The sequence below is a fragment of the Somniosus microcephalus genome, chromosome 20, assembly GCF_052327205.1.
Source record: "Somniosus microcephalus isolate GS21.2 chromosome 20, FLI_Smic_1.0, whole genome shotgun sequence".
NCBI lineage: Eukaryota > Metazoa > Chordata > Chondrichthyes > Squaliformes > Somniosidae > Somniosus > Somniosus microcephalus.
Window position 1 is genome coordinate 19,624,458 of NC_141006.1, and position 20,960 is coordinate 19,645,417.

At 48.0% G+C, this 20,960-nt stretch overlaps 1 protein-coding gene across 1 annotated transcript in view; it reads right to left on the reverse strand.

The window, feature by feature from the left end:
* The window catches only part of LOC147103069 (uncharacterized), an 82,159-nt gene that overhangs the window by 55,128 nt on the left and 6,071 nt on the right, over positions 1-20,960 (reverse strand). Inside the window, exons 2-6 of the mRNA XM_085962354.1 lie at positions 13,313-13,360; positions 10,156-10,305; positions 7,556-7,661; positions 3,133-3,274; positions 1,090-1,249 (exon numbers count right to left, since the gene is read on the reverse strand). Coding sequence (XP_085818480.1) covers positions 1,090-1,249; positions 3,133-3,274; positions 7,556-7,661; positions 10,156-10,305; positions 13,313-13,360 — 606 coding nt within the window. The remainder of the gene's footprint in view (positions 1-1,089; positions 1,250-3,132; positions 3,275-7,555; positions 7,662-10,155; positions 10,306-13,312; positions 13,361-20,960) is intronic.

Here is a 20,960-nt window from a genome sequence, read left to right on the forward strand (position 1 = left end):
CAATTTCAGAGACCACCGCCGCCCACCACCCCCCTCACCAAATGTCTGCGCCCACAATTCCCAACTCTCCAGGCCCCTCCCGACTGCGTCCCCACGGTCACAGCTCTCTGCGGCGGTGGTCGGATGACGTCACAGAGCGGGGGAGGGGGCACAGGAGCGGGAAATTTAATCTAATGAGCCCCACGTAGATAATCTAGAGGTAGCGCCAATCAAGAGGAATGCCGGGCTGACCGATCGCAGCCAGCACCCCGCAGGAGGAGGCAAAAGGGGGCAGGTGTTGGTAGGCAGCCCAAAATATATGCCTCCACAGCTCAATGAAAATCCTGCCCTTCCACTCTCCCCAAATTCCCAAGTTCAACACTCTGTTTAAGTGCACTCCGTTTAAAACACTCTGGGGGAAAAATTCAGTTGTTTGCGCCTCCCGTTAGTGCCTTAAGAGGGCGCCAATTGGGGCGCAAAGCCACTAGCGCCCGGGCGTGGCGATGTTTGCGCCGCTCACGAAATTAACTAGACATTTTGCAGCAGCGCTAAACACTACCGCCACGATCTCCTGCGCTGGCAGATTGTGACGTCAGTCGAGTGTGCAACGCCCCATTTGCGCCCCGGACCAGATATTGAGTGGCGCCCCCTGCCTTACTGCCTGCTGCTAGCAACGACAGGTTGAGGGGAGCGTTATGCTGTCAGAAAGGGACTGGGGGAGCGCTATTTAAAGGCGACCGCTTCCTGCCTTTTTTTGTCGGTGACATTTTTGCACCACGCATTCTGAGAGAGAGAGAGAGAGACTTCTGGAGAGATTCAACGCTGTGTGAAGGAGTTTTGGGTACTGAGCAGCACTTTGCAGGTTTATTTTGATTTGCCCTTCCTTGCTTCGCCAGCACTCTGAGGTAGCGCCTCGCTCCTCAGACTTTGCGCCTTAAGACAGGTGTGAAGCGCCTGATTTAGCGCTCCAATCACCTCCAGGGGCGATAAAAGCCAAGTTTGCTGTCGGAGGCGATAATTAGCGCCAGGCGCTAAACTTTGCGCACGGCCGATAACGGCGCCCCAAATGGGGTGATACCGAATTTTTCCCCCTCTGTGTAGACTCCTTACCGTGTTCCTAGGATCTTTAAGGTTGAACATCAAACTCCTGTATTTGTTCCTGTATCTGGTATTAGTGCAGTAGAACAGCATGAACAGCTCCTTCTCAATCTCTGCGGCTGCAGTCTGCGCTGCATCTTCACTTAGATTTAAATCATCGGTCTCTCGCAACCTGATTAAAAAAAAAACAACCCTTGAGGATAAAGCCTGTGGTGCAGCAGCTCAACAGCTCCCTGCTTCCGCTTTCATGGTTTCTTCCTCCTTTCTCTTGTTCGGTTTTCTTCTCCAAGTTACCATCCCTAGCCAACAGGGATGGAATCTGCGCCCACACCCCTGTTATTGGCACTCTGTAGCCAGGACTGGCAGGTGCATGAAACAACCTTCGCAGAAGGCCTGTTGAGTTGAAGGGTCAAACTTGTGATCCTCCAATTGAGAGACTTGATACCCTTATCAACAAAGCCAAGGAGATGGCCTCATCCTGGAGAAAGCAGTGTAATTTTTAAAGTAATGTTCATTGATCATATGTCATTTTAAATCATGTCAATGTTACCAATAATAAAAAACATAATTATCAATGACTAATGAAATATTTTACTCTGAATATATTTCAGCTGAACAGTGCTAACTCTGTTTACCCACATCAGTATCAATGGAGTATCACACTCCAGTGTGGCCTCTCTCAAAGCTTTCAATAAGAAAGTAAGAAGAACTTGCATTTATATAGCGCCTTTCATGCCATCAGGACGTCCCAAAGTGCTTTATAGCCAATGAAGTACTTTTGAAGTGTAGTCACTGTTGTAATGTAGGAAACACAGCAACCAATTTGGGCACAGCAAGCTCCCACAAACAGCAATGAGATAAATGATCAGACAAACTTTTTTTTAGTAATGTTGGCTAGGGGATAAATATTGGTCAGTGAGGAAAACTCCTCTGTTTTTTTTCAAAAATAGTGCCATGGGATCCTTTACGACCACCTGAGAGGGCAGAGGGGGCCTCGGTTTAAAGTCTCATCCGAAAGACGGCACCTCTGACAGTGCAGCACTCTCTCAGTACTGCACTGGAGTGTTGGCCTAGATTATGTGCTCAATTCTCTGGACTGGGGCTTGAACCCATGACCTTCTGACTCAAAAGTGAGAGTGGTCCCCACTTTACACCTAAGAACACTGATACTGGTGGAGCAATGCATCAAAGCAGCCTGATGATATACAGAAACTGACAGAAAACATTAAAAAGCCAACAGAAAGTGATGCACTTGGGCAGTGTGTTGGACCATTATACCAGGGCTCTACAGAGTCCTCACACATTGACCTCACAATCCCAGCATTGTTGTTGTTTCATATGACGGGGAAAGCTTATAAGGGGATGTCTAGTTTGGCTCTCCATTCGATGGCCTCCTGAGATACCGAGTGGAGAAATGAGGTGCCTTCTGCAACAGATCTCAGTGGGCAGATTGATGTGATGTGTTCCATGGTCTGGGACTCATGGCCACAGTCACACTTCGGGTCGTCCCTCATCTTCCACTTGTGGAGCAGGTGTCCACATCGTCTGTGCCCTGTGTGGATTGGGTAGAGCGCTGCCCACTGTCTTTGAGGGAGGTCGAAGCCAGGGACCTCTGCTGTTGGTGAGAAGGTGCTTTCCCACAGGAATGGACAGAAAATCCGAGGGTGAGTTAACTCCAGCCTTTTGCCCATCCTCTCAACGGGGAATCGAGCTTGTGAAAAGGCCTGAGAGGGGAGGAAGAATAATATTACAAAATGAGGACAAAAAACAGTCAATGGAGATGAGCACCAAAAGGGATTGTCAAACCCAAACCTTTTTGCTAACCTTCAGATATATCTTCATTCTCCAAACTCTGACTCACTTAACGCTCCCTTTGTGTTCTTGGATTTATTTGGGAATGGGCACAAGTTCAGCATTTAACAGCTAATTAATCCCAGGGAAGGGATTCCAAACCTGTTTCAGCCAGAGAACCGGGATGGTATTGTTTTGTGTGGCCACAGACAGTAGTAAAGATAACACATGCACTGTACTATATTTTAGTTAATGTTAGAGTACCTATGCATCAGGATCTCCTGAAATGAACTGCACACGTTACTCCTGATTTCTTCACTGGACAGTCGAGATATAACAACGCGAGCAGTGGGAGCAGTATTTCTCCGATTCTTCCTCTGTCTCCTTACCACTTGCTGCATCGGAACTGCACCGAAAAGAAACACCAAACATCAGAACAGCTCTACAAACCACCTGACAGACGGCAAGACTGGGAAACAGCAGGTTAGTACATTAGTACAATGACCCTCTGGGTCTTGGGCTCAAATCCAAGCCAACCCAATGGGATGAACATTTCCTCTCTGCTGGCTGTTCGAATCCGACATGTAGGGCAGTGGTCATCAACCCATGGCATATTTTGGGACTAAATGGTAGTCTCGCTCAGAGAGGTCACAGAATAGCTAGTGTGAGCAATGGGAATGTCACACGACTGCAGTAGGGAGCATTCTTAGGAGGTGTGGCCTAAAACATGTTTCACTGGGGCAGAGTAGAGACATCGTTCTGCTGAAGGTAGAGGCGCTGTACCCGCTGAAGGTAGAGGCGCTGTACCCGCTGAAGGTAGAGGCGCTGTACCCGCTGAAGGTAGAGGCGCTGTGCCCGCTGAAGGTAGAGGCGCTGTACCCGCTGAAGGTAGAGGCGCTGTACCCGCTGAAGGTAGAGGCGCTGTACCCGCTGAAGGTAGAGGCGCTGTACCCGCTGAAGGTAGAGGCGCTGTACCCGCTGAAGGTAGAGGCGCTGTACCCGCTGAAGGTAGAGGCGCTGTACCCGCTGAAGGTAGAGGCCCTGTACCCGCTGAAGGTAGAGGCCCTGTACCCGCTGAAGGTAGAGGCACTGTACCCGCTGAAGGTAGAGGCCCTGTACCCGCTGAAGGTAGAGGCGCTGTACCCGCTGAAGGTAGAGGCGCTGTACCTGCTGAAGGTAGGGGCGCTGTACCCGCTGAAGGTAGAGGCGCTGTACCCGCTGAAGGTAGAGGCGCTGTACCCGCTGAAGGTAGAGGCGCTGTACCCGCTGAAGGTAGAGGCGCTGTACCCGCTGAAGGTAGAGGCGCTGTACCCGCTGAAGGTAGAGGCGCTGTACCCGCTGAAGGTAGAGGCGCTGTACCCGCTGAAGGTAGAGGCGCTGTACCCGCTGAAGGTAGAGGCGCTGTACCCGCTGAAGATAGAGGCGCTGTACCCGCTGAAGGAAGAGCCACTGTGCCTGCTGAAGGTAGAGGCGCTGTACCCGCTGAAGGTAGAGGCGCTGTACCCGCTGAAGGTAGAGGCGCTGTACCCGCTGAAGGTAGTGGCGCTGTACCCGCTGAAGGTAGAGGCGCTGTACCCGCTGAAGGTAGAGGCGCTGTGCCCGCTGAAGGTAGAGGCGCTGTGCCCGCTGAAGGTAGAGGCGCTGTACACGCTGAAGGTAGAGGCGCTGTACCCGCTGAAGGTAGAGGCGCTGTACCCGCTGAAGGTAGAGGCGCTGTGCCTACTGAAGGTAGAGGCGCTGTACCCGCTGAAGGTAGAGGTGCTGTACCTGCTGAAGGTAGAGGTGCTGTGCCTGCTGAAGGTAGAGACGCTGTGCCTGCTGAAGGTAGAGGCGCTGTACCCGCTGAAGGTAGAGGCGCTGTACCCGCTGAAGGTAGAGGCGCTGTACCCGCTGAAGGTAGAGGCGCTGTACCCGCTGAAGGTAGAGGCGCTGTACCCGCTGAAGGTAGAGGCGCTGTACCCGCTGAAGGTAGAGGCGCTGTACCCGCTGAAGGTAGAGGCGCTGTACCCGCTGAAGGTAGAGGCGCTGTACCCGCTGAAGGTAGAGGCGCTGTACCCGCTGAAGGTAGAGGCGCTGTACCCGCTGAAGGTAGAGGCGCTGTACCCGCTGAAGGTAGAGGCGCTGTACCTGCTGAAGGTAGAGGCGTTGTACCCGCTGAAGGTAGAGGCGCTGTACCCGCTGAAGGTAGAGGCGCTGTACCCGCTGAAGGTAGAGGCGCTGTACCCGCTGAAGGTAGAGGCGCTGTACCCGCTGAAGGTAGAGGCGCTGTACCCGCTGAAGGTAGAGGCACTGTACCCGCTGAAGGTAGAGGCGCTGTGCCTGCTGAAGGTAGAGCCGCTGTACCCGCTGAAGGTAGAGGCGCTGTACCCGCTGAAGGTAGAGGCGCTGTACCCGCTGAAGGTAGAGGCGCTGTACCCGCTGAAGGTAGAGGCACTGTACCCGCTGAAGGTAGAGGCGCTGTGCCTGCTGAAGGTAGAGCCGCTGTACCCGCTGAAGGTAGAGGCGCTGTACCCGCTGAAGGTAGAGGCGCTGTACCCACTGAAGGTAGAGGCGCTGTACCTGCTGAAGGTAGAGGCGCTGTACCCGCTGAAGGTAGAGGCGCTGTACCCGCTGAAGGTAGAGGCGCTGTACCCGCTGAAGGTAGAGGCGTTGTACCCGCTGAAGGTAGAGGCGTTGTACCCGCTGAAGGTAGAGGCGTTGTACCCGCTGAAGGTAGAGGCGCTGTACCCGCTGAAGGTAGAGGCGCTGTACCCGCTGAAGGTAGAGGCGCTGTACCCGCTGAAGGTAGAGGCGCTGTACCCGCTGAAGGTAGAGGCGCTGTACCCGCTGAAGGTAGAGGCGCTGTGCCCGCTGAAGGTAGAGGCGCTGTACCCGCTGAAGGTAGAGGCGCTGTACCCGCTGAAGGTAGAGGCGCTGTACCTGACCTGAGAGTGTTTGGTGCTGATGCTGGGTGCCTGAAATGGGAAAGTGTCCAGCTTCCTGATAGGAGCATCCCTCATCTTGATGAGCAGCACAAAATGTCTTCAAAAAATGTTTTTCAAAAGAATGGGATTTGTTCTAATAATCTGTGATAACACTTATTTTTGTTAATTTGGGAACAAGCAGGCTGAGCTGCTGTAGGGGAGATTTCCCACTTCGTCGCTCCCAACCCATGCAGGTGTGGGCATATCAGGAAATTACACACAACTGTGATTATCCACCCACTAAAATTAGTGGACAGAGAACCACAGGCTGAGAATGCACAATTTCCCAATATGCATTCCCGCATGTGATGGGAGGCCGAAGCAAAGACTTTCCCTTTGTATTCTTACCATTATTTGGGAGTGACCACATATGCAAGGTTCGACACCGAACAGCTAACTAATCCCAGGTAAGCGACTCTAAATCTGTTGCAGCCAGTGCAAATCCAGATGGCTGCTTCGACAGTCATGTAGGATTGTGGCAGGTGTAGGTGTCAGCCTTAGCTCAGTGGTAGCACTCTCAACTGAGTTCAAGCCCAACTGCAGACTTGTGTAGGCTGTCTAGGTTGACACTTCAGTGCAGTACTGAGGGAGTGCTGTATTGTCAGAGATGCCGTCTTTCAGATGAGATGTTAAACCGAGGCCCCATATAAAAGATCCCACAGTACTAGTCGAAGGAGAGCAAGGATTCTCTTGGTGTCCTGGCCAACATTTATCCCTCAACCAACACCACCAAAACAGATGATCTGGTCATTTAGCGCACTGGTGTTTGTGGGACCTTGCTGTGCGGAAATTGGCTGCTGCATTTTCTTACTAAATAACAGTGACTACACTTCAAAAGTACTTAATTAGCTTTTGAAGTGCTTTAGAAGGCCCTGAGGATGTGAAGGCACTAAATAAATGCAAGTTCTTTTTCTTCAGAAGCTTTTCACAAGGCAGATTTTTCACTTGACTGTTTCTGTATTGATTGGGTTATTCACCATTCATACAACTCCTAAAACACTTCTACTTGCACACCATGGCAAAAGTCTCAGTGCCAAGCTCTGATCAAGAAATTAAGTTAAGAGATGAAGTGCACTTTACTGACCTACAGCCTATGGAATGTAATAGCAGCAATGAGATAGAAAGCATGAATGAATTGGGTTTAACTTGTCTTCACCATATGTCACGATCAATCCCTTTCACAGTCAAATCCATGATACACGTTCACTGTTGCTTCCATTACTGGTGACTGCAACACGGTGAAATCCTTTCAGAGTGAAGTTTGCTCCCACATTCCGTGCCTGACAAGATTTCAGGTTGGATGGAATGGGAGAACAGCATCAAGTTCACAATCAGTTAGCGAACAATCAGGGCAGCTCAAACGCTAGCTGAGTGATCCAGAGATCTGGGGAAGCTGCTGCATTCTCTGTCTCTTCAAGTTGCAAACATCACCTGACCTCACCCGACTACATGCTAAGAATGAAAGGTGATTCTCAGACTGACTGGTTCCTGCAGCTGAACAGCAACAAACTCCTTTAATAAAGGGAATTAATGAACCAGTCGGTATGCACGCAGATACTGAATGCTTTGATAGCCAAGGGAGAGTTTCCAATTATCTGTGAAGTCGGTGCTGAGATGTTCATTATAAACGGGTAGCAATGTCACTATAACTGGAATGTCATTCCATGTGTACAGGAATGAACTGACACGTAGGAATATCGCAGTATTAGCAGTGTTATCTCTACCTTGGTCTGAGCCGAAGTCCGACACCTCTCCTGGAATCTCCTCAAGCTCTTGGTCATCTTGCAGTTCATTAAAATATTTGTAACAACCGAATCTTGCATCAAATTGCTGCACAGAAAGAAGATTGTGGACAAAAACAAAAGTCAAAGGGGAAAAAAATTACAGCAAAATGAAAAACTCGAAAATGGAACACTCCAACTCCTGCAGCATGAGTTTTGCAACCCTGTTTTCACTATGTTAGTGTTCATACTTGCATGTGAATGTATATGTGTGCATGTGATCATAGGGGAGGTATAAAGTACTCCCCAAGATGGGTTATGGAAAAATATTGGAAGGCAATCTCCTACGTGGCAGGAGATACTTTTATCTTAATTTGAGACCCATCGCTTTGGGTCCACACATCTGGGAGCGAGGCTGCTGAGTTCAGCGAGCACCTCCACGATAAATTCCATGGAATGACAGCCGAGCCGTCCCTGGGTGCTGAACCAGTCCAGACAGCTCATTACTAGCCCACAACTAGAAGGATAAGATATTCCAGCATCCAGCTCGTGCCAGCTATGCATGTTCAGTGTCACTGAGCACGTTCTTTAAGTGCATATGTAAAATCCTCAGTGAAAGGTCATCAGCAGCACGATGAAAACATTGCTGTTTACAAACCTCAGAAAATGAACTGCAAGTTTGTTTTCATTCAATAAGATGCAATCCTATAAAATTAAAGAAGTTTATCATAACCACTGTACTATCGTCAATGTGATAAAATAAAGGGAAATATGTGTCACACATTCCTTTCCCCTTAATAGCCTCTAATGCTCTGTAAAGCACTAGACTGCCCAATATTTAAGTACTGTTTCCATATCCTGGTGAGGTTTTTCTACCAACTCTTTCGCACTTCCTACATGATACAAGTTGTTGTCTGATGGGAGATTCCTCCTTCATTTCTAACCTCAATAATTCCCCCCTCTCTCTTACATAACCTTTCTCATCTCTCTACATTGATACTACTATAGTTGTAGCTCCTTAGACCATTCCTTGCTTGTACTTCCTGAGCTCCATATAGGCCATCCCACACATTTCCTGAATCCTCGCTGTGTTGGGATCAAGAATCAGCGCACCATCTCCTACTTAAAGTAATTCTGTCACAGGTCAGTAAAACTAAAACCTCTGAACTCCCTCAATGTTCCCCTCCTCCTACAATCTACAGGTTTTTAAAAGCAAGCATGGCATCATCTAATCACGATGACTGATTTCCCTCACACCCTCAGCTACTATTTTCAAAGCTGATGTCCTTCACTATGAGCCTTGCCCATTTACAGAAGCGCCTCAGTAAAAACAAGTCTTTGAAACATCCTTTGTGACGTTATTTTGCACTTTAAATTTGCTGGTCTGCACTGTGACCTCACGAAGTTCAGATCCAAGGATCTCATAAACGGAACAGGTAGGTAAAAAGGAGTGGTTAAAGGGCATCAATTCAGTAGAATACATTTCTATTTAGCCAGCTGTTAGCACCATCAAGGCACAGTACCAAACTTTAACATTTAAGGAAATCTCTGTTTAGAACAAATTCAATGATTTTGTCGAATGTATAGTTTGTCAATATTTCAGCTTCCATCACATATTCTATAACAAAACCAAATACTGAATAAGCTGACCTCTGCTGGGCATACTTTATGTTCTAGAATTAGCTTCATCATCTCTTTACTAGCGAGGAACAAAAGTCAGCCACAGTTCCTACTCCTAATCACTATCCAGTGACTCCTGCACAAAGTGTGCAACTCACCAAGGCTTCTTCGGCAGCACCTCCCAAACCCGTGACCTCCACCACCTGGAAGGACAAGAGCAGCAGACGCATGGGAATATCATCGCCTTCAAGTTCCCCTCCAAGTCACACACCATCCTGACATGGACATATATTGCCTTTCCTTCATCGTCGCTGGATCAAAGTCCTGGAACTCACTACCTAAGAGTCCCTTCACCACATGGACTGCAGCGGTCTGAAGAAGGCGGCTCACCACCACCTTCTCAAGGGCAACTATCGATGGCCAATAAATACCAGCACAGGTGAAGAATGGTAATTTGGGAAAAATACAAGAAGTCTGCTGACAAGCAGCTTTACTGGACATTTTGGAATAAGGAAGAAAGAAAAGGAGGGAGAAAGAGAAAGAAAGAGAGAAAGAGAGAAAGAAAGAGAGAAAGAGAGAAAGAAAGAAAGGAGAGAAAGCCTCTGCTGGCTCTTTGGTAGAGCTATCCAATTAGTCCTACTCCCCTGCTCTTTCCCCAAAAGCCCTGTAAATGTTTCCCCTTCCAAGTATTTATCCAATTCCCTTTTAAAAACTACTCCTGAAGATGCATCCACCACTCTCTCACGCAGTGTATTCCAGATCATAACTTACTCCGTAAAAAAATTGCTCCTCATCCCTTCTCTGGTTCTTTAGCCAATTATCTTAAATCTGTGTCCTCTGGTTACCGACCCTCCTGCCAGCGGAAACAGTTTCTCCTTATTTACTCCATCAAAAGCCTTCATAATTTTGAACACCTCTATTCAATCGCCCTTTATCCTTCTCCTCTCTAAGGAGAACAATCCCAGCTATTTTTGTGTACAGACCCCTTTTTCTATCAGCGTAGAGTTGCTGTTTCCGCTCAAGCTGTTGTTCCCAGTCACTGTCTCCGTTGTATCTTCCAGACACAGAAACAGGCCGGGCTGGATATCTCGATCACAGGCTTCCAGCAGCTGGATCACTGGCGATGTATTCACCTGAAACCGGGAAACAAAATGCCATTATCTGGGTTGGGAGGGGGTGGAATTTGGTTACTCCAGTGCCAATCAGAAATTGCAGCTGAAGTGGGGGCAGATACATTGTACACCCACTCTTATACGGGCAGGTATACTGCGACACCATGTGAATGAGGGAAATGCGTTGTATCGTGCATTTCCTGCCATTTGTGACCCAGCACAGCTGGGTGCCAGGACTGCCTGTGCACACCAGCGTCCAAAGCTGCTAAGGGTCTCGTGGGGGGGGGGGCGGGGGGGACCCATCGGATCTCTTTGAAAGAGCAAGTCTCATCATGAGGACTCCCTTAGAGAAATATTGCTTCGAGCATAGTTCGGAGTACTTGGATTTAGTGCCAGAAGAAATTTCACAATCTCACCAAGAAGGGAAAGGCAGTTAAAGGGCTGTCAAAGGGGCGGTGGGGCCAATTAGGGACCAAAATGGAAATCTATTGGTGGAGGCAGGTAGCATAGCTAAATGAGTACTTTACATCGGTGTTTACCAAGGAAGAGGACTTTGCCAAAGCTATGGTAAACGAGGAGGTTGCCGGGATACTGGATGAGATAAAGATAGGTGAAGAGGAGGTACTAGAAAGGTTGGCATTATTTAAAGTGGATAAGTCACCCGGTCCGGATGGGATGCAGCCTAGGTTGCTAAGGGAAGTAAGTTTAGAAATTGCGGAGGCTCTGGCCACAATCTTTCAATCCTCCTTAGATATGGGGGTGGTACCAAAGGACTGGAGGATTGCTAATGTTACACACTTGTTCAAAAAAGGGTAGATGGATAAACCTGGCAATTACAGGCCGGTCAGTTTAATGTCGGGGGTGGGGAAGCTTTTAGAAACAGTAATCCGGGAGAAAATTAACAGCCACTTGGACAAGCATGGACTAATAAAGGAGAGCCAGCATGGATTTAAGGGCAAATTGTGTTTGACTAACATGATTGAGTTTTTTGATGAGGTAACAAAGAGGGTGGATGAGGTATACAGTGGAGTTCCCCAAGACTTCAAAAGGACATAGACAGTCGGGTGGAATGGGCGGACACGTGGCAAATGAAATTCAACGCAGGAAAGTGTGAGGTGATACATTTGGTAGGAAGAATGAGGAGAGACAATACATACTAAATGGTACAATGTTAAAGGGGGTGCAAGAGGAGAGTGACCTGGGGGTGTTTGTGCACAAATCTCTGAAGGCGACAGGACAGGTTAACCAGGCAGTAAACCATACGGGATCCACTTGTGAGATGCTTGCTTATTGCTGCAATGCAAATGGTGGCATCACAAATACAGCCTCTCTCTCCTTAGCCCCCACTTTTATAGGGCAGCCTGCACCTGACTTGTTACTGGTGGATCCCTCTCCAGTGTCCTTTTCTGCACTGTTCACATTTATTCTCATTGTTTGTCCCTCCTCCAGTTTCATGGTTTTGCATTTCTCTGTATTAAGTCAATTTATGGCCCAATTTCCCAATCTGTCCATTTCCACCTGCAACTGCAAACAGAAAAAACAATTATATTTCTTCAGAAGAACCGAATGATAATTAACACATGGACTTCTCTCATTATACTCATGCATGACAGTATTTGATAAAATTCTTTTGTGCTGCATATTTCTATTTAATTGTAAATAAATATATTTGTTGTTTTAATCTGAACAAACTCTGATCCATGCATCGTCGTTCAAAGAGAATATGCATCTAAAATAAGTTGTGTTCAAGGCCAGTAAACAGATCTTTGCAAGTAACGGTGACTGTTAATCCTTGAGGGCATGCAATTCTGCTTGGGCAGATTACTAAAAAGATACAGCTTCTGGATTGTAGGAAATTAGGTCTGCTTATAGGAACTGCAGTTGAAACCATTGAGAGAGAAAATGTTTCTATAAAAACACAAAGTAGTAACTCACCCCAACCAATGCCAACCGCGGTACAGCATCCTGTACCATTTACCACACCAACCATCCTTGCAGTCTCTCTGAATGAGACAGCCAATTTAGTACCAATTGTAATCTCCCACATACTAGGACCTAGTTTAAGATTCATTCAAACTCATTTCATGTAGAACTCTTGCAGTCACCAGACAGAGGAAACTTCCATCCCATTAGCCTAGGCTGGATTCAAATCCAGGTCCCAGAGGTGAGAAACAGTGTTGCAGCTAACCCAAGCCCCGCTCAAAACAAGAGAACATGTTTTTACTTTATTTCTATGAGATTCCTTGAAACTACTGAACTCAATGCTCCATTGCCCCAGTGCAGAATCAGAAATATCCAGCTTTGGTCAAGGATGTGAGAAATAATCAGATCTACTCTGCTTCACCGTTACATTCCAAAAGGACTCCACGCACCATGGTGCACAAGCGTTAAGGTCTGGATGGATGGTGTTGCAAGATGGTTTTCTCACCTCTGTAGTTGTAGACTGAATGATATCATAGGCTGACACTTCGACTTGCCAACCCATCTGTGTTGAATTTTAATAGTTCCCTGCTGCAAACTGTTGAGAAGTGTTCCCAAGGGTAGATACTGCTCAAATATAAGAAAATATTTATGTCCACTGATGCAGCAACGCTGTAGAGTCAAATTTCTGCCACTAGGGTCTACGGTGAATTAAGTTAATAGTATTAGTCCGATTCCAAAGTTTCCACAACCAACAGAGAACTTTCCACCCTGGATCCTATGAGTCTGACACGAAGTGAGCTAACTGCAATCCGCCTTCCAGCAAACAAACATCCAACAGCTTCTAATAATGCTATTCAGAAAACTGCAGATTGGATATGGGCTGGACTGTTTGGTTAGTTGACATTGGATTCGGGCTGGTCCCATTAAAGAAATGGAGCAAGCCAAAATCTGGCTCACATCTGCCAACTACTACAACACAGCTGGATGAAGAGCCCAGCTTTCTTCACCGCATAATGAAGAGCCAGGAGCAGAGACAGGCCAAAGACAAATAGGAAGTATTGAGAAAAATCAAAGAGATATCAAATAAAAACTTTAAAAAACTTACATAATAAACGGCCAGGACTCCATTGCTACGGTGGCCATGAACACCATTCTAAATAAGAAGAAATGCACAGTACAGTATCTGTAAGTGAAACAGTATCTCAGCATTGTAAACCCAGCCACAAGACTAATCAATAGCCCCAATCCCACCGACTGTAATCAATAACCCCAGTCTCACCGATTGTGATCAATAACCCCAGTCACTGACTGTAATCAATAACACCAGTCCCACCGACTGTAATCAATAACCCCAGTCTCACCGATTGTGATCAATAACCCCAGTCACTGACTGTAATCAATAACCCCAGTCCCACCGACTGTAATCAATAACCCCAGTCCCACCGACTGTAATCAATAACCCCAGTCCCACCTACTGTAATAAATAACCCCAGTCCCACCGACTGTAATCAATAACCCCAGTCCCACCGACTGTAATCAATAACCCCAGTCCCACCGACTGTAATCAATAACCCCAGTCCCACCGACTGTAATCAATAACCCCAGTCCCACCGACTGCAATCAATAACCCCAGTCCCACCGACTGTAATCAATAACCCCAGTCCCACCGACTGTAATCAATAACCCCAGTCCCACCGACTGTAATCAATAACCCCAGTCCCACCGACTGTAATCAATAACCCCAGTCCCGACTGTAATCAATAACCCCAGTCCCACCGACTGCAATCAATAACCCCAGTCCCACCGACTGCAATCAATAACCCCAGTTCCACCAACTGTAATCAATAACCCCAGTCCCAATTGTTGTGTATGTACCTTTAAGAGAAGAACTGATTCTATACTGCAGTACCGGCAGTGACCACCCCTCTATATAAAGCCATAGCAGGCTTCTGTATTTCAGTCTTAAGTTACCCTCTGTTCAGTAAATACCTGTTATTATTGTTCTCCTGCAGTCCGTGTATTATTTATACTCGGACACTACATTGGCGACGAACAGGTTCGAACTCACCTGCAGTACTGCATCACCTCACGGGGAACTTTCCCTGAGAAGAAGCTTCTTGGAGGTCGAAGTCAGAACAACGGGCGTCGACCGCGGGCAACCGCCCAAGGATCCATCGGAGTTCGGAGAGTTGCAGGAGAGGCTGTGGAGAGCTGGGCTTGGCTCCCCAGTCAAGGTGTTCCAGCAAATCGTGCTGGTAGCAGGTAGTGCGCTGACCCTTCCGGACTGCGGCGGGCTCGAGCTCGATCGAGCGGCTCAGCAAAGGGGCCATGCAGCGTCGTCGGGAGGAAAAGAGAGAGAGAGAGAGAGAGGGTGGAGCGCACAGGGCGCGGTCGGTGCTCAAGAACCGGGCATCGTAGCGAAAATAAAAAGGGGAAGAAGGAAAAGCGTGGGAGGCGCCATTTTATTCCATTGGGGAAGAAGGAAAAGCACGGGAGGCGCCATTTTAATCCATTGGTGAAGAAGAAAAAGCGCAGGAGGCGCCATTTTAAATCACCCAAGATGCCGAAAAGTGGCAGTATCACTGCTTTCGACAACGAGGTAGAAGACTGGACCACGTATGTGGAAAGAATTGAAGTGTACTGCAAGGCAAATAAGGTGGCCGATGGAAAGAAGGCGTCGGTATTATTAAATTTGATGGGCGCGAGAACGTACGGCCTATTGCGGAATTTAATTACCCCAGCTAAACCAATGGAGAAAAGTTTTGAAGAGATTTTTAATACCTTACAGGAACACCTAAACCCTACACCGCTGCTGATAGCAGAAAGATTCAAGTTCCATAAAAGAAACCAGCACAAAGATGAGAGCAATGCTGACTATCTTATGGAACTACGCAAGTTATCGAAGCACTGCCAGTTCGGAGCAGGACTGGCAGACACCTTACGGGATAAGTTTGTCTGCGGGCTCCAGAGTGAAGGAAGCCAGAAACGACTACTTTCGGAAAAGGACCTGACGCTAGAAAAGGCTTTCAGCATGGCAGTATCCTACGAAGCAGCAGCACGGGGAGCTGCGGAAATACAACAGAAACCACAAGAATACAGCGCTAACGAAATGGCGTATGGAGCAGAAAAGTGCTATCGCTGCGGCAGAACAACCCATGATCAGAAGGACTGCTGGTTTAAGGACAAAGTATACAGGCAATGTGGGAAAATGGGACACATAGCAAGAGTCTGCAGGTCGGGAAAGAAAACCAACACTACAAGAACTACTAAGGAAAAGTACAAGAAAGTAAAGAAATTGACAAACAGTAGTTCGGAAGATCAGGAGAGTGATAAGGACTCCGGGAGCAGGAGACTAAGTTTACTAAAGTTACACAACGTGATCGCAAAGGAGGATCACCGAACCATTTGGGTCACCCTCATGATAGCAGGGTCCCCAGTAAAGATGGAATTGGACACAGGATCAGCCCTAAATGTCATGAATCGACAAGACTATGAGCGGCTATCCCCACACATGCCCTTGAAGGACACGTCCATTGTATTGAAGACATACACGGGGCAAAAAGTCTACCCCAGAGGAAAAATAAGGGTGCCAGTTGAATACAACGGCAAGGAAACACAGAAACTGTATCTATATATACTACCAGATGGAGGACCACCATTATTGGGACGTGAATGGATCCAAAAAATACAATTGGATTGGCATTCCATTCAGGCGCTAACTGTGACTGATAAAAAGGATGATGAGGTCACACCTGGACGACTGTCACAGATTCTAACTGACGCGAAAGAGGTGTTCCAACAAGGACTTGGGACTCTAAAAGGAGTAACAGCAACGATAAAAATCGAAGATAACGCAAACCCAAAATTTTTTAAGGCCACACCGGTACCTTACGCGATCCGCCCAGCCGTTGAAGCAGAGCTGAAGAGTCTGGAGCGTTCGGGTGTGCTGTCCAAGGTGGACTGGAGCGAGTGGGCCACACCCATCGTTCCTGTAATGAAGAAATCATTGAGCAGCACGCCTGGGGAACCGAAGAAGGTTCGCATCTGTGGGGACTTCAAGGTAACTGTGAACCCAGTCCTGCACACAGTACAATATCCACTTCCACGGATAGAAGATATTTTCGACTCACTATCTGGAGGGAAATGCTTTACAAAGATTGATCTGGCCCAAGCGTATCTACAAATGGAGGTGGAAGAGGCACCTAGGAAATACCTCACGGTAAACACTCACAAAGGCCTTTACCAGTACAATCGACTGGTATTCGGGGTAGCATCAGCCCCGGCTATTTGGCAGAGGGCGATGGAACAAGTCCTGCAAGGGATCCCGGGGACCCAGTGTTATTTGGACGACATCCTGGTTACGGGCGAAAATGACAGTGAACACCTTGCCAACCTGGAGCAGGTGCTCACGAGATTACAGGAATATGGGCTACGAGCCAACCGTCCCAAATGCGAGTTCTTCAGGAGACAAATCTCGTATTGTGGCCACATGATTGATGAGGAAGGGTTGCATAAGTCGCCGGACAAGATTGAGGCTGTAGTCAAGGCTCCAGCACCGGAAAATGTGTCGCAATTGAGGTCGCTCCTCGGGTTGGTGAACTACTACCATAAGTTCTTGCCAAATTTATCTACAATTCTGCACCCACTGAATGCCCTGCTGCAAACTGGAGTAACATGGAAATGGAGTGATGAGTGTAAGCGTGCCTTTCAGAAATGTAAATGCCTAATCACTTCAAAAGAAGTATTGGCCCACTACAATCCAACACTACCGATTCGGTTAGCATGTGATGCGTCTCCCTATGGCATCGGAGCGGTGCTGTCACACAAATTCCTTGACGGTTCAGAGAGGCCAATAGCCTTTGCGTCGCGCTCGTTAACCTCAGCCGAGCGTAACTACGCCCAGATTGACAGGGAGGCCCTCAGCCTGGTGTGGGGGGTGAAGAAGTTTAATCACTATCTGCACGGGCAGAAATTCACCCTACTGACTGATCATCAGCCCCTGGTCTCCATTTTTAACCCAAAGAAGGGCGTTCCGGTGATGACGGCGCAACGGCTGCAAAGATGGTCACTTTTTCTAGGGGCACATCAGTACGACATAGAGTACAAGGGTACGAAACAGCATGGAAACGCTGATGGGCTGTTGCGCCTACCGTTGCCTACGGTAGAGGAAGCACCTGCAGTGGACCCTGTTGAGATATTCCATGCGACCATAGTCGAATGTCTACCTGTTACAAACTCAAGTATAGAGAAGGAAACCCAAAATGACCCGACACTCTCTCGGGTCTATGATTTGACGGTGAAGGGATGGCCAGCACATGGCGACTCACTGTTGCCAGCATTCTCGCCAAGGAGAGAACAGCTGTCAGTGTGCCGGGGGGCCTTGATGTGTGGATCCCGAGTGGTAATTCCACCCAAGTTGAGAGATAGAGTGCTCAATGAGCTTCATGAGGGTCATCTGGGAGGGGTAAAAATGAAGAGCGTAGCCAGGGCGTTTGTGTGGTGGCCGGGAATCGATAAAGAAATCGAGGATATGACCAAGAGATGCACAGGATGCCAGAAGGTCCAAAACGCTCCACCACAGGCCCCGCTACATCCATGGGAGTGGCCCTCATCTCCATGACAATGGGTACACATTGATTTTGCTGGTCCATTTATGGACTCAATGTTCCTAATCGCTGTGGACGCCCATTCGAAATGGCCAGAGGTCATCAAAATGTCCTCCACCACCACGGAGAAAACTATTGCAGTCCTACGGACCATCTTCGCCAGGAATGGCTTGCCAGAACAGATTTGCTCCGACAATGGGCCACAGTTTGTGTCAGAGGATTTCCGGAGGTTTCTGAGGAATAATGGGGTGAAGCATTACACATCTGCCCCATATCATCCAGCCACAAATGGATTGGCTGAGAGGTTTGTTCAGACCTTTAAAAAGGCAATAAAGGCAATGCATAATGACAACATAGCACTACAACACAAGGTGGTTAATTTCTTGTTTGCTTACCGGAATGCGACACATGCAGTCACCAACCAAGCTCCAGCCATAATGTTCTTCAACCAAAGGCTAAGATGTCGCCTGGATTTGCTCAAACCAAACATAAGACGAGATGTTGAGGATAAGCAATTCCAGCACATAAATGAGAAGCCAACCAGGAGCTTCAAGATAGGGCAACCAGTCTTGGCCCGCGACTACCGAACAGAAAAATGGCAGCCAGGAACGACATGCACACAGCAGGGACCACTAATGTACACAGTGGACGTTGGAGAGAGCATCGTGAGACGCCATGCTGACCAGATTCTAGAGTCACAGGAACAAGCCAAACCCATACCACGAGCAGGTGCACCTGGTATCAACCCGAAGTACAGATTGCGTCTACCTCAGAAGCAGTGGTATTGGAAGCTGACGAACCAACCAATGACAATGAGCCAGAATCAACTCCACTGCAAGAACAGGATACTCGAGAAAGGCACTATCCAGTCAGGATAACGAAGCCTCCTCAGAGACTGAACTTATAAATGATTATTTCAGTTGATGTATATAGTACAGAGAAAATTGTAATTGTAATTAGTTATTATTTAGTTGTTAAATGAATGTTATGTACTGTTTATCTAAAAGGGGAGGAATTGTTGTGTATGTACCTTTAAGAGAAGAACTGATTCTATACTGCAGTACCGGCAGTGACCACCCCTGTATATAAAGCCATTGCAGGCTTCTGTATTTCAGTCTTCAGTTACCCTCTGTTCAGTAAATACCTGTTATTATTGTTCTCCTGCAGTCCGTGTATTATTTATACTCGGACACTACACCACCGACTGTAATCAATAACCCCAGTCCCACCGACTGCAATCAATAACCCCAGTCCCACCGACTGTAATCAATAACCCCAGTCCCAGCGACTGTAATCAATAAGCCCAGTCCCACCGACTGTAATCAATAACCCCAGTCCCAGCGACTGTAATCAATAAGCCCAGTCCCACCGACCGTAATCAATAACCCCAGTCCCACCGACCGTAATCAATAACCCCAGTCCCACCGACTGTAATCAATAACCCCAGTCCCAGCGACTGTAATCAATAACCCCAGTCCCAGCGACTGTAATCAATAACCCCAGTCCCAGCGACTGTAATCAATAACCCCAGTCCCACCGACTGTAATCAATAACCCCAGTCCCACCGACTGTAATCAATAACCCCAGTCCCACCGACTGTAATCAATAACCCCAGTCCCACCGACTGTAATCAATAACCCCAGTCCCGACTGCGATCAATAACCCCAGTCCCACCGACTGTAATCAATAACCCCAGTCCCACCTACTGCGATCAATAACCCCAGTCCCACCGACTGTAATCAATAACCCCAGTCCCACCGACTGTAATCAATAACCTCAGTCCCACTGACTGTAATCAATAACCCCAGTCCCAGTGACTGTAATCAATAACCCCAGTCCCAGCGACTGTAATCAATAACCCCAGTCCCAGCGACTGTAATCAATAACCCCAGTCCCACCTACTGTAATCAATAACCCGTCCCACCAACTGTAATCAATAACTCCAGTCCCACTGACTGTAATCAATAACCCCAGTCCTACCGACTGTAATCAATAACCCCAGTCCCACCGACTGTAATCAATAACCCCAGTCCCACCGACTGTAATCAATAACCCCAGTCCCACCGACTGTGATCAATAACCCCAGTCCCAGCGACTGTAATCAATAACCCCAGTCCCACCTACTGCGATCAATAACCCCAGTCCCACCGACTGTAATCAATAACCCCAGTCCCAGCGACTGTAATCAATAACCCCAGTCCCACCGACTGTAATCAATAACCCCAGCCCCACCGACTGTAATCAATAACCCCAGTCCCACCGACTGTAATCAATAACCCCAGTCCCAGCGACTGTGATCAATAACCCCAGTCCCACCGACTGTGATCAATGACCCCAGTCCCACCGACTGTAATCAATAACCCCAGTCCCACCGACTGTAATCAATAACCCCAGTCCCACCGACTGTAATCAATAACCCCAGCCCCACCGACTGTAATCAATAACCCCAGTCCCACCGACTGTAATCAATAACCCCAGTCCCAGCGACTGTGATCAATAACCCCAGTCCCACCGACTGTGATCAATGACCCCAGTCCCACCGACTGTAATCAATAACCCCAGTCCCACCGACTGTAATCAATAACCCCAGTCCCACCGACTGTAATCAATAACCCCAGTCCCACCGACTGTGATCAACAACCCCAGTCACCACATACTGCAATCAATAACCCCAGTCCCACCGACTGTAATCAATAACCCCAGTCCCACCGACTGTGATCAACAACCCCAGTCACCACATACTGCAATCAATAACCCCAGTCCCACCGACTGTAATCAATAACCCCAGTCCCACCGACTGTAATCAATAACCCCAGTCCCATCGACTGTGATCAACAACCCCAGTCACCACATACTGCAATCAATAACCCCAGTCCCACCGACTGTAATCAATAACCCCAGTCCCACCGACTGTAATCAATAACCCCAGTCCCAGCGACTGTGATCAACAACCCCAGTCACCACATACTGCAATCAATAACCCCAGTCCCACCCACTGTAATCAATAACTCCAGTCCCACCCATTGTAATCAATAACCCCAGTTGTTTCTGCTTCATCTTACTCTCTATCTCTTTCGTCCTCCAGGGAGCTCTGACTTTAGTTGCCCTACCTTTCCCCCTAGTGGGAATGTACCTCGACTGTACCCG